Genomic DNA, 26,149 nt, shown 5'->3' with positions numbered 1-26,149 from the left:
CTCAATCTAGGTAAGAAATTATCGAAGTAGTTGAATAGACCAAGGAACGAATGCAGCGCTGTCACATTCTGAGGCTTGGATGCATTTTGATAGCCTTGGTTTTTGAGTCCGTAGGCCTGATACCATCAGCAGCAATTTTCCTCCCCAGGAATTCGACTTTGGTGCCATGAAGAGGCATTCGAGCATTTCAGTCTGAGTCCCGCTTTGTCCAGACGATGTAGAACCTCTTCCAGGTTGTTCAGATGTTCGGCAGAGTCATGACCTGTGACCAGTATGTCACCTTGGAACACGACAGTTCTGGGGACGGACTTCAGTAGACTCTCCATGTTCCTCTGAAATATGGCTGCAGCCGAGCGAATTCCAAAAGGGCACCTGTTGTAGATAAACACTCCTTTATGAGTGTTGATGCACGTACATTTCTTCAACATGTCGACCAGCTCCTGTGTCATGTAGGCCGATGTCAGATTCAGTTTTGTGAACAACTTCTCTCTGGCTAGTGTTGCAAACAGGTCATCAGCCTTCGGTAACGGGTATTGATCTGTTTCGAACCTCGGTTGATCGTAACCTTGTAGTCTCCACAAATCCTGACAGTGCCATCATTTTTCAACACGGGAACAATGGGGCTGGCCCATTCGTTAAATTCCACCGGTGATATGATCCCTTCACGCTGGAGTCTGTCCAGTTCGATTTTGACCTTCTCCCTCATCATGTACGGAACTGCCCGAGCTTTATGATGGACGGGTATTGCATCCGAGTCCACGTGGATCTGCACCTTGGCTCACCTGAAATTGCTGATGCCTGGTTCAAACAGCTCAGCACTTGAGCACATGGAGTATCCTCCGATGACAATGCTTTGATATCGTTCCAGTTCCATTAAATTTTTTCTAACCAGTTTCTGCCGAACAGCATTGGACCATTGCCTAGAATAATCCATAACGGTAAATCGTGAACCGCACCATCATATGACACCTTGATTACAAACTGCCAATCACCGTTATGAGTTCTTTAGTGTACGTACTTGACATTGACTGGACTCACAGCCTCAGTGTCCCACAGCCTGTCGAATGTCCTCCTTCTCATTATTGATTCACTCGCACCCGTGTCCAATTCCATCGATACCGGGACACCATTAAGTTTTATATTAATCATTATTGGGGATTGGCTCTTTGTTAGGAACAAATACAGTCCATGCACTTCCTCCTCTGGTACGTCGGATTGCATATCCGGATCCGCGCTAGACTGGTCATCATCCTCCACGCTTGCTTAGTTGCAGACGCATACGCTGGAAACGCCCCACTCTCGAACAGCCTTTACAAGTATACTGTTTAAACCGACACTGATGCTGCCGATGATTTCCCCCACAACGCCAACATGGTGATATCGGATTCATTCCCGATGGCGGACTTTGAGCAGCCACAGGTTTCGCGTACGCAGTCGCCATATGCAGCTCTACCAAACGACAATACTATCTTGTTTATAGTACTTGCCGAGTTCCGATTTTTCAATGATATTGCTTTAAGCTTTTGTCTGTCGTCATGCATGATTGGGCAATTGTGATGGCCTTCTCAAATCCAGCGTCTCTGCTGCCAGTTGCTTACGCAGGATCACCTCGTGGTTGATGCTGATTACAAAGAAGTCCCGCAGCATGTCTGCCAATGCAGTTTTGAACTTACATGGTCCAGCTAAACGTCTTAGGTCGGCAACAAATTCCAATACAACCTGGCCCTCAGAGCGAACGTGCATATAGAATCAATATCTTGAGATGATGATGCCTTCATCTGGTTTGAGATCGTCACGTACCAGAGCACACAATGTTTCATAGCCCTTGTCCGTTGGACTTAAGGGCGAGAGGAGATTCTTTATGAGTCCATAGATTTTCGGACCGCAAACCGTGAGGAGGACCGCCCAGCGCCGAACTGCGTCTGCCTCTTCCTCTATTTTGTTGACCACAAAGTATTGGTTCAAGCGGGCTACAAAGTCTGCCCAATCTTCTCCCTCCACGAATCGCTCCAGAATTCCAATTGTGCTCATTTTTGCATGCGAAGGTTCTTGTTACCTCGTCGCCAAATGTTGAGTATGCAATAACTCAATAGACTGAATACTGTAAACTCCGAACAGGTGCAAACCTGGCTCTCCTTTGTTAGAGCCCAAAGTGATTACATTACAAGATGGCTGGCCTTTTATACCTGGGCCGCACACACGTGCGCACAGCCCAATGACCTCCGACAGTGGCGCCACCTGGTGGCTAGTAAATCCAAGCATACATAGACACCAAGGCAGCCTGTTGTCCCATCGACCAGTTACGGTTTATACTGTTCAGTTTGATTATTAACTCTTAACTCTCCAACATGTCCAACAAAGGGCAGGGGGCATGGGATTAATTAGGTAGCTCTTTCAAAGATCTGGCACAGGCATGATGGGCTGTATCATTCAATGATTCTGTGAAGCCAACTGAGGACCTGTGGTGTGAGATATGAATAGTGGTTGCAAAATATACTGAGCCTCTTTGAATGGAGGTTGGCCCAAATCCTGAGATGGGACATGGGATGAAAGCTGTTGCAGGAAGTTAACGGAGAGCTCCTCTGCAGTGCTGCTGTGTGAGGAAGCAACTTCTTAGACAGGCACACCAACTATTCTAATGGTACTGGGAAAAATATTCTAGTTACCATTGATCAGCGGGAGAATGGACCTCATGGAATCAGAAGGATCCCTGAATCCCTAACACAGTCATATGAACATCCTTTAGTCCCTCTGAAATGCTGCCCAGTATATTGCAATCCAAATAATACTGACCTGTCCAGACTGTCTCAAGATCTACGCTCCCTTGTTCAATAGCTTCACATTGTGTTGACTGCTACTCCCTTGTGCTTTATGTTTTGTTTCAGACCAAACCTACCATTCCTTTTGAGTGATTCCCTTGTGAATGGAGGAAGCGTACTGGCTGTCTGCAAGGTTTCACCTGTAGCCTGTTGGGAGTCTGATGGCTCCATAGCTCCTTGGGTTGTTCATTGCAAGGCTTCTGCATGAGTCAGTCGCATTCAGGATTTTGATGGCTGACTATTGGCTGCCTTACTTTCAGCCAACTCCACCTGTACTGAGTTCTTTTTGGGGGGAGGAGGGGTGGCTGCCATCCCAAAAGTAGTCTGCATTGTCTCCTTGATTCTCCTTACAGTACTAATTCAGTGTCTGGCCTGTAAAATTGCAGTTACTCATTCAGTTATGCTCAATTCTACAGCAATTAAACTGAGCAAGTAGGTTGCCTTTGCCTTTCTACTGCTTTTCAGGTGCTTTAATGTTCCCTAATTGCAGCTCACAGGTGATTAAGAAGATTAGGGCTAGAAATTGTCCTTCGTCCCGATTGAGGACGGTAACCTTCCAGGGCTGGATGTCCCACCCCCGAGCCGTACACCCTTCTTTTAAGAGCCGCTCCCGAGGCGGTAGTGGGGCGCTGAGTGCAGCACCGTGTGGATCAGGTCAGTGCTGTGCAAATGCTGCTCGTAGCGCTGACTCGCTACAACGCCCTTCCCTTTCCATTAAAAGGGAGAGACACTGCGCACTCTGCAGGCCATGTGGTGGCAGCCATTGGCCACCAGGGACGTGTTTGACCGGGCCAGCAGCTCGGCACATAAAACGGAATGTCAGGCTGCACGATGGTAGCCTGGTCAACGCGAGGACCGCCATTGTCGGGCTGACCCAAGAGTTGGCCGACAATTGAAGATGGCAGCCCCTGGGCGCTAAATGCTTTCCCTTAAGGGGCGCCCTGGCGGTAGATGTCCACCAGCTTTGCGACTCACGAAGCTGGCATTGACATCTGCCCGCGCCAGCCTCGAGGGCCACGGGGCAATTTCTCCCATGGGCGGTGAGGGGTCGACGCGCATGGTGATGACGTCATCGCCGGTTGCGCGGCGTTGCTGGGGCAGCACACCCCAAACCTGTGGGACAATTTCCCGGGAGCAGCCCCCCCCCCCCTCCCCCGGGTGAAAACGCCATTGCGTCCCTTGGAGGCATTAACAGAACTGTAAAAAGGGGAAATTTCGACCCCTTCATGTTCTGATGTTGTGTTGGAGATATAACCTTTATTTTAGCCCAAAGAATGAAAACATGAAAATGTGTATTAATCAACAAGCTTTGCTACTCCTAAGCATTTTCAGTAACCCATAGTTGAACTCCTGATTAGCGCACTGGTACCTTCTAAACTTGTATTGTCTTTACCTTAAGTTTGCCCATCAACCCGATGTTCTTTTGTTTCTCATACCTTGTGTTCATGACCACTCATACAATATCATAACTAAATTAGCTTTCTCAGCACCTCCTTAGTTCATCAGTTGTTATTTCTTATCTTGGCCCTTTAAACAGTACTAATGATATCCCTCTAAAACTCACCATTAAGTTCTGTGATATTGGTTTGCCCACCGACATCTCACCTTTTATCACTTGTACAATTTCACATCATTTATTTCCTCACAATTTTATGTCGCTTCTCATCCTTTGCTTCCCTTTTGGAGTTTCCGTACTGGCTTCACTTAGCACATTCTAACATACTCCACTCATTGTTAGAAAAAATTAATTTTCAATAGCATCCTGGCTAACTAATTCTGGTTGATCAGTTTAATTTTTGGAGCCTGCTGTTATTTTCCTGGGATCATTTGCACAATAAGGACATTAGATGTGTGCATTTGTGTTTGTAAAATTCATATTGTCGTCAAGACTATATGAAACTACAGAACTTAATTAACATTTTAAATTATATATATTTCAACTGTTTATTACAGAGCTCAAGTGCAAACAGCCAATGAAACGTAAACGTCGTTCACCGCGCCGAATAGAGTGGCAGACGAGAAAAGGTATCTGTTTATGATTTAAGAAATAGTTCATTGAAATGAATCACATTTGTAAGGATAATTTTGATGGCATTTTTTTTAACCTATGATGGTAGTCCAGCTAAAATGACACTCAACACAGGTGTGTTTAAAAATAATTAACGTACAAGAACCAAAGGGGAAGAAATTTGCTAACCCCGAAATCAGGCGTGGGGATCGCTGTGCGCAGGGGACCTGATATTGTGAGTGGCTAGCGCTACTTAAAGGCAGCCTACAACTTTTAAAGGGGAGGTGCATTGTGGCTGAAAAAGTGGTGGGAGTCATTTGAAAACTGAATCTGGATTGTGATACTTTGAGGAATGGCTGAACATGCGACAGCTGAAGCTGCCTCTCTGTGTATAGAGAGTCTCAGTGACCTCCCATATGCAGCAGGGTATTGCAAACAGATGTTGCTTATATCTCCAGCAGTAACCTGGAAAGAGCTAGATGCCTAAAAGTTAAGTGCCATGGTCACCTTGACAGCCACAGACAATGCAGTCCTTGTCCTGCTTTGAGGGTTGGAGTTCTGGCTGCAGCAGTTGCCAGATTTCAGTCACAACCTATTTGGTGAAGCAAAGACGTCTCAAGTGTTGGTCCTTGCTGAAATTTAAGCAAGAGAATTGCTCCCTAAAGATGCTCGGCGGATATTGCCTCCTTTTGAGAGCCCTTCTTCCCCTCCTCCTCCCGCTTCTGCCAGCTTGTCCTGCTCTACGTGATCTCTCTTCATTCTCCCAGTCATGCTTAATTCTAAAAGGAAGCCTTTCCAGTTCACCGATGTCTGGAAGCAACTTGTGTAATGTATTTGCTTCATGGGTCATTTGCTTAACAATTCATAGCAACACATTGCTATTAATAACTAGTTGGTTTATTAGCAAGAGGTTTAACAACAAGGCTCACAACCACCTGCTACATCGTGGATTCCCCAAATCCAACTGGCTGGGGTTTTATTGAGTCTTGTGAACATTACGTGACTGGATAATGTAAAGGCCTGTCCCTGCTGTACAGAGTCACACGAGGCACATACTGAAGTCAAGGTCACTCAGGACCTGCACCTTTATTACACAGCTCTCGAATGCCACATTTGCCTGAGACCAGTCCTTATATACCTGTATGGGACCTGGGACAGGTATCCAGTGTCTCCTGCAAGTGCACCCCTGGTGGTAAGGTAAGCTTGTGGTTACAGGTCAACTTTAGCTACAGTCATGTATAGCATGGTAAGATACAGTTATGTACAGTGATGTGAGATACATGACATCACCCTCCCCCAAGGTCTTATTGTCTTGATAAGTTCAGTCCCTCAGGTGGTCTACGCTCTCGTGTGGAGCGTCTTAGTTGTGGTTCAGTTGTTTGCCTTGGTGCCTGTTTTTCTTTCGGTGTGATTGCTGGTATCTCGCCTGGGCTGTCTGTTTCGTTCAGTATGATTGTTGGTGTCTTGCCTGGGCTGTCTGTTGGGATTGCCCTTTCCTCAGGTTGTCCACCAGGTGTGGTGTGAGTTCCACATTGTAGTCTGCTTCTGGATCAGCAGTGTTGTTGGTAAATCTACTTTTGACTTGGTCTACATGCCTCCAGCAAGCTTGGCCATTGTCCATTTGTACCACCAGTAGCCTGTTTCCTCCTTGCCTGTTACTGTCCCTGCAAGCCATTTAGGACCCCTGCCATAGTTTAGCACAAACACTTTGTCCCCTATCTCATTCCACCTCCCCCTCGAATTTCGGTCATGGTACTCAGTTAGCTTACGGCGCTTTGCCTCAACGATTTCATGCATGTCTGAGAGGATTAATGAGAGCCGAGTCTTTAAGGTCTGTTTCACCAATAGCTGCGCGGGGGGAACTCCAGTCAATGAATGCGGATGAGATCTGTATGCCAGCAGCAGTCGCGACAGGTGGCCCTGCAGCGTGGGACCTTGAATTTTGAGCATGCATTATTTAATGATCTGCACTGCTCGCTCCGCCTGATCGTTGGAGGCCGGCTTGAACGGTGCCTTCCTAACGTGATTTATGCCGTGGTCACTCATAAAATCTTGGAATTCTGCGCTGATGAATCACAGACCATTATCACTGACCAATATGTCAGGAATGCTGTGCGTTGCGAACATGGTTCCAAGGCTTTCCACAGTGGTGGAGGTGGTGCTCGAGTTTAAAATGATGCATTTGATCCACTTTGAAAATGCATCTACAACTACGAGGAACATTTTGCCCATGAATGGGCCCGCATAGTCTACGTGCACCCGCGACCATGGTTTGGTGGACCAGGGCCAGGGGCTCAGGGGGTCCTCCCTGGGGGCATTACTGAGTTGGGCATAATTGGTGCACCATCGGACGCAGAGCTCCAAGTCCGCATCAATGCCAGGCCACCAGACGTGGGATCTGGCTATGACCTTCATGAGAACGATCCCCGGGTGCTCGCGGTGGAGCACCCGGACAAATGCCTCTCTGCCTCGCAGAGGCATAACTACTCGGCTGCCCCACATCAGGCAGTCTGCTTGTAGTGACAGCTCATGCATGCGCCGATGGAAAGGTTTGATCTCCTCGGGGCAGGCATCGCGAGCCTCTGCCCAGTCACCAGTTAAGAGATATCTTTTTACTAGGGATAACGTGGGGTCGCTGGTCGTCCAGGCTCTGATTTGGCGAGCCGTCATGGGCGAACCTGTGGACTCAAAGGCATTGATTGCCATGACTATCTCACAGTCCTTTTCGTCAGATCCTTCCGTGGTCACCAGGGGTAGCCTGCTAAGTGCGTGGGCACAGTTGTCTGTGCCTAGTCTTTGCCTTATGGTTAATCGTAAGAGGCCAGCATGAGTGCCCACCGTTGAATGCGCGCCGAGGCGTTGGCGTTTATTGCCTTGCTCTCGGATAGGAGGGACGTGAGGGGCTTGTGGTCAGTTTCTAACACGAACTTGGTCCCGAAAAGGTATTGGTGCATCTTTTTGACACCGTACATGCACGCGAGCGCTTCCTTCTCCACCATTCCGTACCCGTGCTCCGCCCGCAAAAGTGACCTGGAGGCATAAGCTATGGGTTGTAATTTGCCCGCACTATTGACACGTTGCAAAACGCACCTGACCCCATACGCTGACGCATCGCATGTGAGAACTAGCTTTTTACCTGGGTCAAAGAAAGCCAAAACACTGTTGGAACACAGAAGGTTGCGTGCCTTATTGAAGGCGCGTTCCTGGGCGTCCCCCAAAACCAATCGCACTCCTTTCTGAGTAGCACGTGGAGAAGCTCCAGCAGCGTGCTTAAGTTCTGCATAAAGTTCCCAAGAGTAGCCCGAGAAAGGCGCGCAGTTCTGAGGCTTTCCAGGGCCTGGGTGCCACGTGAATTTCTTCGGTTTTGGACTCTGTTGGGCGGATTCCATCAGCGGCAATCCTTCTGCCCAAAAATTCAACCTCGGGAGCGAGAAACAGGCACTTGGATTTTTTTAACTCCTTAGGCCTACCCGATCCAACCGCTTTAATACTTCCTCCAAATTGCGGAGATGGGAGTCGGTGTTCCTGCCCGTGATAAGTATGTCGTCTTGAAATACAACCGTCCCCGGGATGGACTTGAGCAGGCTCTCCATGTTGCGCTGGAATATAGCAGCTGCCGACCTGATGCCGAATGGGCATCGATTGTACATGAAAAGGCCTCGATGTGTGTTGATAGTGGTGAGTAGCTTAGACTCGTTGGTCAATTCTTGCATCATATACGCAGATGTGAGATCTAGTTTTGAGAAAAGTTTTCCTCCAGCCAACGTGGCAAATAAGTCCTCCGCTGTGGGCAGCGGGTATTGGTCCTGATGGGAGACTCTGCTTATGGCAGATTTGTAGTCCCCACAGATTCGTACGGATCTATCAGGCTTCATGACTGGGACAATGGGACTTGCCCAGTCGCTAAATTCCACGGGTGAGATAATGCCTTCCCGCAGAAGCCTGTCCAGTTCATGTTCAATCTTTTCCCTCATCACATAGGGTATAGTTCTAGCCTTGTGATGGACCGGTCTAGCATCCTGTGTGATGTAGATTTTGATTTTAGCCCCTTTGAAGGTGCCCACACCTGGCTGAAAGAGATGTTCAAAACGACTTAGAACTGTTGAGCAGGAGGTCCGTTCCTCTGATGACATGGCATGAACATCATCCCATTTCCAGTTTAGTTTTGCCAGCCAGCTTCTCCCCAGCAGTGCTGGGAGATCTCCGGGGACAATCCACAGGGGAAGTTGGTTCACTGTCCCTTTGTGTGTGACTGAGAGCATGGCGCTGCCAAGGACTGGGACGATTTCTTTGGTATAGGTCCTTAGTTTGGTGTCGACCCTTGTGAGCTTTGATCTGTCTCTTTTGTGCGGCCACAGCTGTTCAAATTGTTGATGCTCATGAGAGATTGACTCGCTCCCGTGTCCAGCTCCATGTTGACGGGTATCCCGTTGAGTATAACCTTCATCATTATTGGAGGCGTCTTGTTGTAAGAGCAGTGGACATTGATCGTGTTGACCCGCTGTACCTTGGCGTCCCGGGTACTGTCCCCACCGTCTTCTGATCCGCTTTCCGACCCTTCCGATTCGTATACCGGCCGAGCTGCCATTTTTCTGCACATGCGGGCCAGTTGCCCTATATAGTCACAGTTTCTGCAATGGCATGCTGAAATCGACACCCCCTTGATGAGTGCCTTCCCCCACATCTCCAGCACAGACCGCTTCCATTGTTTCCAAAGGATGAGCTGCGTCTGGCTGATCTCTCTTGAGCTTCTCTCAGTTTGTAGTTGATTGCTCACATTGTGGGTTGATGAGGTGTGAACGGCCATTCATGTGGCCCTTGATGGCTTCTGGTGCCACTGCCTGCTGTTGAGGGCCTGCTCTCCTGCCTTTGTCTGTGTGTCGGGGTAGCGACTTGTTTCACGCTGTGAACCCCTTGTTCCGATGTTTCGTTAGTTGTCGTACCCGCAGCATAGATCAACCTCGTTTCTTCTTCTCCTGCCAAGAATGTCTGTGTAACCAGTGATGCAGCCTCTAGGGTCAAGTTCTTGGTCCCGATGAGCTTTCGGAATATGCCTGCGTGGCCTATTCCTTCAATAAAAAAGTCTCTCAGTACTTCTCTCCTTAGTTCATCGGAGAACTCACATAAGTTAGCCAACCTCCGAAGTTCCGCCACGAAGTCGGGTATGCTCTGGCCCACACAGCGTCTGTAGTTGTAGAACCTGTGTCTGGCCATGTGTAGGCTGCTCGCTGCCTTCAGGTGGTCTCTTACCAGTGTGCTCAACTCTTCAAACGACTTGCTTGATGGTTTCTCGGGTGCCAGCAGGTCCTTCATTAAGGCGTATGTTTTTGAGCCACAGCTGGTCAAGAGATGGGCTCTTCTCTTGTCTGCCTTATCGTCACCTAACCAGTCTTTGGTTGCGAAGCTTTGCTGGAGCCTTTCTATAAAGTCCTCCCAATTATCTCCCGCATTGTATTTTTCATCTGAGCTGTTGTTCGACATTCTGTGGATTTTGTAATCCCGTAACTCATCGCCACTGTAAAGTCCTGTCCCTGCAGTGCAGACTCACACGAGGCACATGCTGAAGTCAAGGTCACTCAGGACCTGCACCTTTATTACACAGCTCTCGAATGCCACACTTGCCTGAGACATGTGTTTATATACCTGTCTGGGACAGGTATCCAGTGTCTCCTGCAAGTGCACCCCTGGTGGTAAGGTAAGCTTGTCGTTCCAGTCATGTATAGCATGGTAAGATACAGTTATGCACAGTGGTGTGAGATACATGACAGCTAAACCACTCCCACTCAACAGCTCTACAACTATTTTAGTTGTGTACTTTAATCAAGTGCCCCCTGATTAAAGGGGGTGGTACATTCCAAAATATTGCAAGTGCCCTCTTGTGTTTTTTTTTTGAGGGCACAAAAACACAAATTATACAAGTGCCCTCTGACTAAAAGGGGGAGGGGGGCACTAAAACCGACAAACATAGACAAATTAAATTTTAGGCACTAACAGATCAAATCAAAATTTGGTTGCCGGGGCTGATGATGCACTCTAGTCCCTCCGGTATCGGTGGACACCGCGTGCTCCATCTCCAGGAACACCCTGGCTCGGATGTAACCGCGGAAGAGAGTCGGGCTGAACGACCCCCTCGGCTGCCCGCTGCCTTGATGGCCCCCTTGGCCAGGCCCAGGAGCAGTCTTACGAGGAGGCCTTCCGACCTGCCCGCTCTCCTCCGCGCAGGGTGCCCAAAGGTCAGGAGTGTGGGACTGAAGTGCAGCCAGAATTTGAGGAGCAGCCCCTTCAGATATTGGAAGAGGGGCTGTATCCTCGCATACTCAATAAAAACGTGGAACACGGACTCTTCCAGACCGCAGAAATTGCAGGCGGCCTGGGAGCCCGTGAACCGACTTAAAAACTTATTGCACGGGATTGCTCCGTGCAACACCCTCCAGGCCAAGTTCAACAGCTCTACAATTATTTTGTTGTAATACTTTAATCAAGTGCCCCCTGATTAAAGGCGGGGGGAGCACACTCCAAAAACTTTTCAGGTCTCCCCTTGTTTTTTTTTGATTTTTGAGGGCACCAAAACACAAATTATACAAGTGCCCCCTGGCTAAAAGCAGGGGGCGGGGGGGGGGGGGGCGCGGGGGGCACTAAAACCAGCAAATTAAACAAATTAACCTTTAGACACTAATGGTTGAAATTAAAATTTGGTTGCCGGGTGTGATGATGCACTTCAGTCCCTCCAGCGCCCACCTCTCGCGGAAGGCCGCGAGCACACAGGTGGACACCGCGTGCTCCATCTCCAGGGACACCCTAGCTCGGATGTAACCGTGGAAGAGAGGCAGGCAGTCGGGCTGAACGACCCCCTTGACCGCCCGCTGCCTGGACCGGCTGATAGCCCCCTTGGCCGAGCCCAGGAGCAGTCCTACGAGGAGGCCCTTGGACCTACCTGCTCCCCTCCGCACAGGGTGCCCAAAGATCAAGAGTGTGGGACTGAAGTGCAACCAGAATTTGAGGAGCAGCCCCTTCAAATAGTGGAAGAGGGGCTGCAACCTCGCACATTTAATAAAAACATGGAACACGGACTCTTCCAGACCGCAGAAATTGCAGGTGGCCTGGGAGCCCGTGAACCGACTTAAAGATTTATTGCATGGGACTGCTCCATGCAATACCCTCCAGGCCAAGTTGACACTCTCTATAAACCTGAGAGCATCCTCACAGGTGCATACATTACAACACGTTTAGCACAAGGTTTCAAATCAACAAAAAAGTTCCAGGCAGACCACTCCTCGTAGAGTATTGAAACTTTAGGCAGTTACAGGAAAGCTCCAAAAACAATTGCACCAATAGCCAGAAAAAAATAATCCAGCAACTAACCTGTAAGTAGCTCATGTTCTCTTTAAGTAGCAATGGTAGGGGTCCTTCATGCCGTTTAATGTCACGCCTTGAGTATTGTGTGCAGTTTTGGTCTCCTAATCTGAGGAAGGACATTCTTGCTATTGAAAGAGTGCAGCGAAGTTTCACCAGACTGATTCCCGGGATGGCGGGACTGATATATGAAGAAAGACTGGATCGACTACTTATATTCACTGGAATTTGGAAGAATGAGAGGGGATCTCACAGAAACATATAAAATTCTGATGGGATTGGACAGGTTAGATGCAGGAAGAATGTTCCCGATACTGGGGAAATCCAGAACCAGGGGTCACAGTCTAAGGATAAGGGGTAAGCCATTTAGGACTGAGATGAAGAGAAACTTCTTCACTCAGAGAGTTGTGAACCTGTGGAATTCTCTACCATAGAAAGTTGTTGAGGCCAGTTTGTTAGATATATTCAAAAGCGAGTTAGATGTGGCCCTTACGGCTAAAGGGTTCAAGGGGTGTGGAGTGAAAGCAGGAATGGGGTACTGAAGTTGCATGAATCAGCCATGATCTTATTGAATGGTGGTGCAGGCTCGAAGGGCCGAATGGCCTACTCCTGCACCTATTTTGTATGTTTCTATGTTCAGCTGTGTGAGGTGTAGGTTGGAGCGTGGAGTTTGAAAATGGCAGTGTTGTCGACAAATCAGCATTGTACACTGTTGTCATAATCTGCCTGTTGGCGCGCAAATTCCTTTACCAAGATGGCATCCGTCACACTTCCCGTCGGAGGTACATTCCGGACACCATTTATGAGTGTTACGAGGGCATGTTACGAACATAAGAACAATGATAAGCAGGTAAAGATCATCCGAACCAGCGAGCCTGTTCCACACAATCAACAGCTGCTACAGAGCCCAATTTCTCCCCCAAACTGTTTCCATTGTATACACGTAGCACCGATCATTAGAATTTAAAACTAATCTCTTAATATACTCTCATCTCAGATGCTAATGGACCTGAATAACTCACTGGTGGCGGTCTTTCTTCCTCATGTAAATACAATCTACGATGAGAAATTGCTGCTGAGTTTGATTCTATTAATTTAATATGCATGTCGCCCATATTTCCGTTAGAACTGTTCCAGTAATATACACTGGTCCCGCTGTGACAAATATGCCTTGTTTATACTGCGGGCTGGAGACGTCACAGGAAATGGATACACCTTGCTAATCTGTCTACATGTTTTATCCTGATTTGGATGAAAATCTCTAGGAACAGGCATGCTTAGAGTGCATTGTTGACCTTTATATATACAACTAGCTATACTAGCAGGTTAATGCATGTGTAGGCAGACCATAAAATGATGACTGGATGACAAATGTTGCCACGTTGAAGTGGTCAAACTTGCTATTGCTGGCAGCATTTTGAGGTTTAGAATGGGAGTGTCGGGATGGTGCACGAATGTTGGGTGCTTTGTTCGATAGGCGTGCCTTCAGTTGCATTTTCGGTATTAAAAGCTTTCAGAATAGTGGACCTATTAATTATTAATGATCAAGGTGCACTAAGCTAAATGTTAAACCTAACTTTAAAAAAAATTAAGTATAAATTTGTATTTAGAGATTGATGTTCAGAAAATAAAATAACACTATATAATTTGTTTTATTATTCACCTTCATATCTGTGCCTTCAGCTGTTTGGGTCCTAAGCTCTGGAATTTCCCTCCTAAACCTCTTGCCTCTCTATCTCACTCTGCTCCTTTAACACGCTCTTTAAAACCTAACTCCTTGACCAAGCTTTTGCTCACCTGCCATAATATCTCTTTATGTGGCTCGGTGTCAAATTTTGTTTGATAATCGCTGCTGTGAAGCACCTTGAGATGTTTTACTATGTTAAGCATGCTATATAAATGCAAACTTTTGTTGTTGCTAAACATAAGAAAGCAACTTTTCTACCAGTGCAATTGTCCACATTTTTCACCAAAATTATAATATCCTCAAAAATCAGGCATAACTTAGGCTGCACTTCCACTGCCACTTTTCACCCCTGCAATTATATTGGAAAACTGAGGGAGAGTCACTCGGTTAGTAAAAAAGTGTTGTTTTATCTGTGACCCTAGGTAGAACGATTTCTATGTTCAGTCTATTCCTTGAAAACTTGAATTCTTATTTTTCAAAGATCCTATTTCATTCCCATGTCTTTTGTTTTTCTTTGTTATTTTCTACATATTTATTTTTTCTGTTTTATTTGTTTTATTTTAGCGAGACAATACCAAACCGAACCACAGAGGATGTGTTGTAAAGATGGAATGAAGAAAAATCCCATGGGCTTTTCATGTAGCAAAAGAGCAAGGAGGATACGACTTGGGAAAGAATGTAAAGACGCCTTCTTAGATTGTTGTAATCACATACGAAATTTAATGGCTCAATATCAAGTTGCTGAATTGAGTTTAGCAAGAAGTAAGTATCAATTATTTCTCTCGAGGGGCATCTCAAGTGAAATTATATATTTTATTTAATATTTTATGTATTGCACCAGCTATATATTCTATTAACATTACAAATAACAGGTTTTGAGTACCTTTTAAGAGAGGAGGAAAGAAAGTATTATTCCATGAAAGGGAGAGACATGGTGTACAAATTTGTCGTGGGCAGTATCGGATTGGCCACCTGGTTTACTCCCTGCTCAATATTCAGTTCCATTGATTGCAATAGAACTGAATAAGAAGTAGGTGTATACTCGTGGCCGAGGCGATACTGCCCATTTAGGGCTACTGTCCAAGGTGAAGTTTCACCTCTTAGTATACATAACAGTGGCTAAATTACAGCGCCAGAAATGACCGAATAGCCAAGCAAAATATTTTTAAAATATCAAGCAACAAATGCTGAAGAGGGCTGGAAAATTAGTTGAGGATAAGTAATGTAATAGTCAAAGGGTTAAAGACCTGTTGAATCATTTTAAGTGATTAGAGAAAGAAAGATACTAACTTCTAACATCCTCAAGATGTCTTACAATACTTACTAACCAATCAGTTACTTTTGAAGCATGGTCACTGTTCGTTGTGTCGCAGCCATTTTGCACACAGCAAGATGCCACAGACAATGAAACTATGGATCTAGCCATTTTAGTTCAGTGACCTATAATTTAAGTGGATGTCAATGAATACATGCTATGAAGAAACTCAATGTCAAATGCTTGGCTAAGAAAGTATGGAATTTTCGCGGAAACGGAAGGATAAATTGGCAAAGCTCTGGTTATTTTTAGAAGAACCTAATATTCATAAAGGGAATGAGTGAAGGTACGAGAGATTGACAACCTTTGAAGGAATCTACATGGGCTGAGGAATGGTAATTAGATTTTAATGTGTATGTGAATATAAGTTAAACGCATTGGAAAGAGAAACATGAAGTGGATCAACATGATGAAGGCTCACAATTAACAATAATGTCACATTTTACATCAGTATTGCTCCCCTTTATCTTCTGCAGTAAACATGTCAGTCTGAAATGGGTGGCCAGGGTTGCTAGACACAGGAGAAAAGTGGATTTAAACAGAAACAAACACAGATATTTTATAGCTTTGAATTGTTGTTGCTTGATTGATTTGTATCATTGAAATGTATACAATTCTTAGCAGGCTTGACAGGGTAGATGCTGTGACGCTGTTTCCCCCGGGCTGGAGAGTCTAGAACTAGAGGTCATAGTCTCAGGATAAGGGGTTGGTCATTTAAGACTGAGATGAGGAGAAATTTCTTCATTCAGGGTTGTGAATCTTTGGAATTCTCATTCAGAGGGCTGTGGATGCTCAGACGATGTATTTTCAAGACTTTGATCGATACATTTTTGGGCACTAAATGAATGAAGTGAATGAAATGTAAATGGGGATAGGGCAGGAAAGCGATGATGTAGATAATCAGCCATGAACTTATTGATTGGTGGAGCAGGCTCGAAGAGACATATGTCGTAATCCTGCTCCTATTTCATATGTTACAGCACAAAAATAGGCCATTTGGTCAGTATTTATGCTCGCTCCACACAAGCCTCCTCCCACTGCTCATCATCTAAGTCCATCAACATATCCTCTGTTCCTTTCTTCCTCATGTGCTTATCTAGATTCCCCTTAAATGTATGTATGCCATTCGCCTCCACTACTCCCTCCTTGAGTAAAGAAGTTTTTCCTGAATTCCCTAATGGATTTATTGGTGTTACTATCTTGTACTGATGTCTCCTAGTTTTGGTATCCACCTGGGGCAGGATTTCCAAATGGGAGTGAGAGGTTCTCATCCCTTGGAATTTTAAAACCACAGCGTGTGTTTTTTTCAACAGATTCCCCTCCCAGAAGCCAGCCTGATTGACAGCCTTGGCTTCCTGCTGGATGGGGAACATTGCAGAGGAGGTTGTCTACCTTACGTAGCGGGTATTGGTCCTGTAGTGAGAAACAATTAATAGTTACTTTATAATCGCCGCAAATCCTGACCGTGCCATCACTTTTGAGTACTGGAACAATCGGGCTGGCCCACTCGCTGAATTCCACTGGGGAGATGATGCCCTCACGTTGCAGCCTGTCCAGCTTGATTTCCACTCTCTTCCTCATCATGTGAGGTACCGCTTGCGCCTTGTGGTGAATGGGTCGTGCCTCTGGGACCAAGTGGATCCGCACCTTCGTCCCAGAAAAGTTTCCAATGCCTGGCTCAAAAAGAAAGAAAATTTGTTAAGAACCTGGGTACATGAGGCCTCATCAACATGTGATAGCGCTCGGATGTCATTCCAGTTCCAACGGATTTTGCCCAGTCAGCTTCTTCCAAGTAATGTGGGGCCATCGCTCGGGACAATCCAGAGTGGCAGTTCGTGCACCGTGCCCTTGTAGGTGACCTTGACCATGGCGCTGCTCAGGACAGTGATAAGCTCTTTGGTGTACGTTCTCAGTTTCGTGTGGATGGGGCTCAGGGCTGGTCTGAGTGCCTTGTTGCACCACAGTCTCTCAAACATCTTTTTACTCATGATGGATTGGCTAGCGCCAGTGTCCAGTTCCATGGCTTCGGGTAAGCCATTCAATTTTACATTTAGCATTTTAGGTTGACATTTCTTCAAAAATGTGTGCACCCCGTGTACTTCAGCATCTGCCTCCTCTCTCTGAGGCTCGAAATTGCTTTGATCCACCATGGACCGATCTTCCTCTGCCACGTGGTAGTTCGCAGGTTTTGCAGAGCTTGCAGCTCATCTGCAAGCTCGTTGGAGGTGCCCCATTGTTCCACAGCTCTTAAAAACATACCCTTTGAAGCAGCATGAATAGGCTGAATGGAAGCCTCCACAACGCCAATAAGGTGTGAATTGTCTTGCATTCATCCTTTGTTGCGGACTCTGAGTCATCTGGGTCACCTGAGGCCTGCTGGCAGTTGCAGACTCGTGGTTTCTGCCCTGTACATTTCTGCTTGCAAACACAGTTCCATTTAATTTATGAACATTGCTAGCACTTGTGTGCTGAGAGATTTGTTTGGTGTTATCACTGGTGGACATAAATGCCTGTGCTATCGCAATGGCCTTACTGAGGGTCGGTGTCTCTACAGTCAAAAGTTTTCGTAGGATGGTCTCATGGCCAATGCCCAGTACAAAAAAGTCTCTGAGCAGGTAGCCATCAAACTCACATTGTCGCTCAAGTCGCCTTAGCTCGGCGATGTAGCTCGCCACTTCCTGACCTTCAGATCGCTGGCACGTGTAGAACCGATATCTAGCCATCAGCACACTCTCCCTCGGGTTAAGATGCTCCCGAACCAATGTACACAGCTCCTCATACAACTTATCTGTGGGTTTCACCGGAGCCAGAAGATTCTTCATGAGGCTGTAGGTCAGTGCCCCGCAGACCGTGAGGAGGACCGCTCTCCTTTTTGCAGCGCTTCCTTCTCCGTCCAGTCGTTGGCTACAAAGTACTGGTCTAGCCGTTCGACATAGGCTTCCTAGTCCTCATCTTCCGAGAACTTCTCCAGGATGCCCACAGTTTGCTGCTTCTTTGCATTGGATTTGTATACTCGTTGCCAGTTATTGCGTTCCTAACACAGATGAGACTGCACACAGGGAGGTTAAAGTAACAGTGACCTCAGTCTTTATTAAGACACTCCAGAGTGAGGAACAGGCCTTAGGGGCTGGCTTATATACAGTGCACCCAAGGAATGCTGGGATCCCTTGGGACTTCAGGGGATGCACTCCCTGGTGGCGGAACATGGGAGTGCATGTTTTACAGATACACAACACCCGGACTCCCACCATCTCTGCCCACAATCTTTCACCAACACCCCACACACAACTTCTGACCCTACAAACCACATTGTAACCATCCTCATTTCACGATTGCTACCTGAAGCAGCAGGAAACCTAACCTTGCTGGCAGGAGGCAAGACGTTCAGCAAGCTCGACCTGACTTCGGCTTACATGACACAGGAGTTGGAGGAGTCTTTGAAGGGCCTCACCTGCATCAACACGCACAAGGGACTGTTCATCTACAACAGATGAACAGTCCCTTGTGCGTGTTGATGCAGGTGAGGCTGCAGCGATCGAGAGAAACATGGAGAACCTACTCAAGTCGGTACCACGCATGGTGGTTTTTCAGGACGACATATTGGTCACGGGTTGGGACACTGTCGAGCACTTACAAAACCTGGAGGAGGTCCTCCAGCGACTGGATCGCGTAGGGCTGCGGCTGAAGAGGTCGAAATGCGTCTTCATGGCAACAGAAGTGGAGTTTTTGGGGAGAAAGATCGCGGCGTACGGCATTCGGCCCACAGACGCCAAGACAGAGGGTTTCAGGAACGCGCCCAGGCCACAGAATGTCACGGAGTTGCGATCGTTCCTGGGACTCCTCAACTATTTTGGTAACTTCCTACCGGGGTTAAGCACCCTCTTAGAGCCCCTACATGTGTTATTGCGTAAAGGTGAGAACTGGGTATGGGGAAAAAAACCAAGTAATTGCTTTTGAGAAAACCAGAAACATTTTATGTTCCAGCAAGCTGCATGTATTGTATAACCCGTATAAAAGACTTGTGCTAGCATGTAATGTGTCGTCGTACAGAGTCGGGTGTGTATTACAACAAGCTAACGTTGCGGGGAAGTTGCAACCTGTCGCCTGTGCCTCCAGGAGCTTGTCTAAGGCCGAGAGGGCCTACAGCATGATTGAGAAAGAGGCATTAGCGTGTGTGTTCGGGGTAAAGAAAATGCATCAGTACTTGTTTGGCCTTAAATTTGAGCTGGTAACCGATCACAAGCCCCTCATATCCCTGTTCGCTGAAATCAAGGGAATAAATACTAACGCCTCAGCCTGCATACAAAGTGGGCACTCGAGCTATCAGCGAACACTATACCATCTGCCACAGGCCAGGCACCGAGAACTGTGCGGATGCTCTCAGTCGGCTACCATTGCCCACCATGGGGGTGGAAATGGCGCAGCCTGCAAACTTGTTGATGGTGGCACAGCCCGCAGACTTGTTGATGGTCATGGAAGCGTTTGAAAATGATAAATCACCTGTCACCGCCCACCAGATTAGGACTTAGACCAGCCAAGATCCTCTGCTGTCCCTAGTAAAAAACTGTGTGCTGCATGGGAGCTGGACCAACATTCCCGTTGAAATGCAAGAGCTAATCAAGCCGTTCCAGCGGCGAAAGGATGAGCTGTTCATTCAGGCAAGACTGCCTGTTGTGGGGTAACCATGCAATGCTACCCAAAAAGGGCAGGGAGACGTTCATCTCGGATCTCCACAGCACACACCCGGGTATAGTAATGATGAAAGCAATAGCCAGATCCTACGTGTGGTGGCCCGGTACCGACTCTGACTTAGAGTCCTGTGTACGGCAATGCAGCATGTGTGCTCAGTTGAGCAACGCGCCAAGAGAGGCACCACTATGTTTATGGTCCTGGCCCTCCAGACCATGGTCAAGGATCCATGTCGACTATGCGGGCCCGTTTCTCGGTAAAATGTTCTTGGTGGTGGTGGATGCTTTTTCAAAATGGATTGAATGTGAAATAATGTTGGGAAGCACCGCCACCGCCACCATTGAAAGCCTGAGGGCCATGTTTGCCACCCACGGCCTGCCTGACATACTGGTCAGTGACAACGGGCCATGTTTCACCAGTGCCAAATTTAAAGAATGGGATTAAACATGTTACATCGGCCCCATTTAAACCACCTCAAATGGGCAGGCAGAGCGGGCAGGACAAACAATCAAACAGAGCCTTAAATGAGTCACAGAAGGCTCACTCCAAACCTGCCTGTCCTGAGTACTGCTCAGCTACCGCACGAGACCCCACTCGAGCACAGGGTGCCCCTGGCTGAGCTACTCATGAAAAGGACACTTAAAACCAGACTCTCGCTGGTTCACCCCAACCTGCATGATCAGGTAGAGAGCAGGTGGCAGCAACAAAATGTAAACGATGGTCGCGCCACTGTGTCACGGGAAATTGACCTGAATGATCCTGTGTATGTGCTAAACTATGGACATGGTCCCAAGTGGATCGCGGGCACGGTGATAGCTAAAGAAGGGAGTAGGGTGTTTGTAGTCAAACTAGACAATGGACAAATTTGTAGAAAGCACCTGGACCAAACGAGGCTGTGGTTCACAGACTGCCCTGAACAACCCACAGTAGACATCACCTTTTTTGAGCCCACAACACACACGCAAAGGATCAACGACACCACGCCGGACCAGGAAATCAAACCCATCATGCCCAACAGCCCCGCAAGGCCAGGCTTACCCAGCAGCCCTGCAGGGCCAACAACACGCCAGCCCAGTGAGGGCACCAGAACAGACATTTGTACCGAGGCTGTTCACCAGGGAAAGAAAGGCTTCACCTTGTAAATAGTTTTCACTTTGACTTTGAGGGAGTGATGTTGTGTATCTGTAAAGCATGCACTCCCATGTTCCGCCACCAGGGAGTGCATCCCCTGAAGTCCCAAGGGATCCCAGCATCCCTTGGGAGCACTGTATATAAGCCGACCCCGAAGGCCTGTTCCTCACTCGGAAGTGTCCTCATAAAGATTGAGGTCACTGTTACTTTAACCTCCCTGTGTGCAGTCTCATCTGTGTTAGGAACACAATACCGGGGATCACGGTGGGGGGGCGAGCGGTGGTCAACAATCACAGGAGGGGTGAAAGTGCCCGGTTGCCTGGATGGGGTAACAGGTTTGCTTGGGGTGCTGGGTGGAAGCACTTCTGTTCCTAGCTCACAAGCAGTGCTGGAAAAGCAGTTGCCTGTTCCATCAGTTCTCGTCTCCCTTTAGCTGCTGGGTATCCCGAGGTCTGAGAAACCTGGCGGCCAGCGTTAAAGCTGGAAGAGAGATAAAATCTGAGGCATTCAGCCTCATTAAAATATTTAAATGAGGAAACCGCCTCCTGATACTGACTGGTTATCCGTCCCCCATCCTGCCTTCATTGAAACTGGAAGTGGGCGCGCTTGAGGCTGTTTGGGTTTGGGTTTGAGATTTTTTATATTTTAACATTTCACCCAAACCAAACCGGGCCATTATTTGGTAGATGTGGCTGGCTCCTTTTACTTACTAGACCTGTTAAAATCATTAAACTTTTGCCGGCAGTCGGTTGTTGTGTGTGGGGTCCTCCCAGGTGGCATTGACTAACTGGCCTGCACCTGCTGCTGTTTTTTCCAACTGCTGGACGATGTTTCAGAGTTCCAGTGAGCATTTCCACAATCTCATTGCTGACCCTTGGGGTTCTTATTCATCCTGCAGACCTGATAGACATATTTCTCTGGAAAGCTTTCAGAGCTGCTTAAAATCCACCGTTTTGGTTTGCTGATCTTTGAAGATGATGCAACCATTAAATCCTGTAGCAGTATTCAAGTTTCCATTCACGCCCCTTCCCCCCACTTCCAACCCTGCTCCCCTTGCCCCTCCCCCTCCATCCCTGAAATCAAAAGCTGTCAGTGAGCGGTGTTCCTGATATAGAAACATAGAAACATAGAAAATAGGTGCAGGAGCAGGCCATTCGGCCCTTCGAGCCTGCACCGCCATTCAATGAGTTCATAGCTGAACATGCAATTTCAATACCCCATTCCTGCTTTCTCACCATACCCCTTGATCCTCCTAGTAGTAAGGACTACATCTAACTCCCTTTTGAATATATTTAGTGAATTGGCCTCAACTACTTTCTGTGGTCGAGAATTCCACAGATTCACCACTCTCTGGGTGAAGATGTTTCTCCTCATCTCGGTCCTAAATGGCTTATCCCTTATCCTTAGACTGTGATCCCTGGTTCTGGACTTCCCCAACATTGGGAACATTCTTCTTGCATCCAACCTGTCTAAACCCGTCAGAATTTTAAACGTTTCTATAAGATCCCTTCTCATTCTTCTGAACTCCAGTGAATACAAGCCCAGTTGATCCAGTCTTTCTTGATATGTCAGTTCCGCCATCCTGGGAATCAGTCTGGTAAACCTTCGCTGCACTCCCTCAATAGCAAGAATATCTTTCCTCAAGTTAGGAGACCAAAACTGTACACAATATTCCAGGTGTGGCCTCACCAATGCCCTGTACAATTGTAGTAACACCTCCCTGCCCCTGTACTCAAATCCCCTCGCTATGAAGGCCAACATGCCATTTGCTTTCTTAACCGCCTGCTGTACCTGCATGCCAACCTTCAATGACTGATGGACCATGACACCCAGGTCTCGTTGCACTTCCCCTTTTCCGAATCTGTCACCATTCAGATAATAGTCTGTCTCTCTGTTTTTACCACCAAAGTGGATAACCTCACATTTATCCACATTATACTTCATCTGCCATGCATTTGCTCAGTCACCTAACCTATCCAAGTCACTCTGTAGCCTCATAGCATCCTCCTCGCAGCTCACACTGCCACCCAACTTAGTGTCATCCGCAAATTTGGAGATACTACATTTAATCCCCTCGTCTAAATCATTAATGTACAGTGTAAACAGCTGGGGCCCCAGCACAGAGCCTTGCGGTACCCCACTAGTCACTGCCTGCCATTCTGAAAAGTACCCACTGACGGTGGGGATTTGCAGTCATTATGTTAATTAGGCTAGCCTCAGAAACTCTGGCCTGGCCAGCCCACTTCTTGGTGGACAACTGAATCATGCCGTGCCATTTTTCCACTCGGAGTGGAAAATGAAAGCAAGAATCTTTCAACTTTTTAGTCTTTATATGTAGGGATGAAACTCTGCATCAAAATCAATAATTTACCGATAACACTTTTCCTTTAGGTGATGATGATTTCTATTCTCCCTATGAAGATATAATATCCAGAAGTGACTTCCCAGAAAGCTGGCTTTGGCGCCTGGTAACTCTGCCCACACCTGCTAATAGAGATGGGTACGTATTGTAATGAAATTCCACATACTTGTATGAATGCGTAATATTTGAACTGCTTCGGAATGATTTAATTCATGAGACTGGTAGTCAGTAGGATTCATTCGGCCCAAAAGTTGACTGTAAGAGAAAGAATTGTATTTCTATAGCACATTTCTCAACCTCAGGACGTCCCAATGAGCTTACCAGCCAAATAAATATATTTTTTAAGGATTTGTATGGAATGTAATTTGAAGGATTGCATTTATAATGTAGGAAACACGGCAGCCAATTTGTGCACAGCAAGGTACGACAAACAGCAATGTGATAATGACCCTATCATCGGTTTTAGTGGTGTTAATTGAGGGATAAATATTGGCCAGGACACCGGGGAGAACTCCCCTGCTTATCTTCAAATAATGCCATGAGCTCCAGCTGAGAGGGCAGACGGGGCCCCGGTTTGACGTCTCATTCACATGACGGCAGCTCCGACAGTACAGCAATCCATCAGGATTTAGATTTTGTGCTCAAGTCTTGGAATGATATTTGAACCCACAACCTACTAACTCAGGCGAGAATGCTATCAACTGAGCAACGGCTGATACAGTAATAATCTTAGCAATAGATGTAAAACTTTGGAATACACTACTCGTTACAGAAGTGTTGATCAGGAACTAATTGCTAATGAGCTGGTTTTAATACCATGTAATGCCGTGTTATGGCATTAGAAAACTGGAAAACATTGTAAGATCATTTGATATAGAGAAAACAATAAATGAGATTCAGTTTTTTAAAAAACCTATCTGGTTAATGGTCCAATTATTTTCTGTGATGAAAGCGAAGGTAGTTGCTCGAGAACTGCCAGCATTGTTCAGCTAGAGATATTGATTAATGGACTTTTATCTTCCACACATATATTAGGTTTAGTTATGTTATATTTGTGAGATTTATGGATTTAGATGTTCCCAATTTCTGATTTAATTAAAAATTCAAACGCTGATTATTTTCATTGCACTTGGTGCAGACTCAATTAAACTGCTTAATGTGGGATATTCTGTTTGATCACATTAATAGAAGGATTCCACGAAGCAAAGCATTCATTTTTACTCTCAAATGTTTGGATTATTCTTAAATGGTTTGGATGACTCTCAAACAGATGATACAGTTAACTTCCTGAATAGTCAAGTACAGGGTAGCAATCTACAGAAAAATAAGACTATTTGGTGTAACTTGTCCAATCGCTGATTTCACAAACAAAATACGGGTATTACAGAACAAAACAAGATGTTAATAGTATCAAGATGTGCTCAATGGAAAAACATTTTTTTCTTAAACAGCTTTGTGACAAAGGTGATATCTGATTACCTTAAAGACTCAATCACTGCTTGGGAAATACAAGCTGTCAGTGTGTCTCCAGAAAAAGGTAAGACTATTTTGGATTATTAGATTGTTTGTTGAAACCAATGATTACTCAAGCCAATAAAAGGATTCCAATATGCAGTGCTTGTAATTAAAAAGTTAGTATTTTATGTCTTTTCATATCTCGAGTTTGTGAGCTCAAGGAATAGGAGGATGTGGAACTGCCAGCACAGCAATAACTGAAGGAAATAGTGCCCACTAACTTCTTTGTAAATTAAGATGTGTGAATTTAATGATCATTGGCAAGAATATTGCAGTGCAGCCAGGAGAGGGTAGTTTGGGAAAGCAGAGGATACAAAAAAGATGCAAGGCTCATATTATGCTTCCTTGTGAACATCAGTGTTAGAATCTCCTGTAGTGCATGTATCTGTGCTGGTGTCTGATGGAAATGAGTATGGCGAGAGACAGTTGGTGATTTCCTGAGCTCCTACTAAAGGTGCAACCTCGGAAATCCGGAAACCTCGGGACCGAGGCATTCCGGTTTTGGGTTTTTCCGGATTTCGGAAGAGAAATCCGACGTTCCAAATCTGGAAACCCCAGGGCCAAGTTTCGGGTATTTTCGGATTTCGGAGATAAGTCTGAAGTCCTGAATCCGGAGACCCTAGGGCCGATCATGTATTTTCTGATTTCAGGTGAGGCTGACTCGGGTTGCACGTAGGTTAGGTTGGGCGGGCTCGGGTCACATGTGAGTCGAGGTCATGGGGCATTCTGAAAGGCTCAGGCCAATCACAGGTCTGTATTTGCGCCGTTTAAAAAAAAATTCCGGTTTTTGGAACAGATTTCCAGATTCCGGCCGACGATTCCTGCGATCTGCGCAATGTCCGGTTTTCTGAACATTTTGGTTGATAGAATTTCGGAGGTTGTACCTGTGTGTGTATTTAATATATATAGGGTAGCTTACAAGAAGAGAATCATTTCATGTCAGAGGATCCATCCACCATGTGTTCAATGCTGGGACCACTGGTTGTGTCCAGGTTTAGCATTTAAATATTAAACCAGTGAGGATTAAGACAGGTCAGTTCCTTCGTACAGTACATTCTCTTTCCATCATTTCACCTATTATGTAATTTCACTGCTATTTTCATTTTTTCATTTTTACTATCTTATTTGCAATATCCTTGCTATGATTCTCGGTGACAGCAGGAATTTGAGCATATACCTTTAAAAACTATTGAAGGTGGAGATAGATTGAAGGGCTCAATGACTTACTCCTGCTCCTATTCCATATGTCCTTATGTTCGCTAAACCTACT

At 46.4% G+C, this 26,149-nt stretch overlaps 1 protein-coding gene across 1 annotated transcript in view; it reads left to right on the top strand.

Moving 5' to 3' along the window:
• LOC139237910 (complement C3-like) overlaps positions 1–26,149 on the top strand; it is a 136,016-nt gene that overhangs the window by 55,529 nt on the left and 54,338 nt on the right. Inside the window, exons 16-19 of the mRNA XM_070867203.1 lie at positions 4,773–4,844; positions 14,432–14,629; positions 23,394–23,502; positions 24,816–24,901. Of these exons, the coding sequence (XP_070723304.1) occupies positions 4,773–4,844; positions 14,432–14,629; positions 23,394–23,502; positions 24,816–24,901 (465 nt within the window). The remainder of the gene's footprint in view (positions 1–4,772; positions 4,845–14,431; positions 14,630–23,393; positions 23,503–24,815; positions 24,902–26,149) is intronic.

This window comes from Pristiophorus japonicus, chromosome 24 (assembly GCF_044704955.1).
Source record: "Pristiophorus japonicus isolate sPriJap1 chromosome 24, sPriJap1.hap1, whole genome shotgun sequence".
Lineage (NCBI taxonomy): Eukaryota > Metazoa > Chordata > Chondrichthyes > Pristiophoridae > Pristiophorus > Pristiophorus japonicus.
The sequence above is the reverse complement of the archived record's forward strand: the minus strand, read 5'-3'. Positions and strand labels throughout refer to the sequence as shown.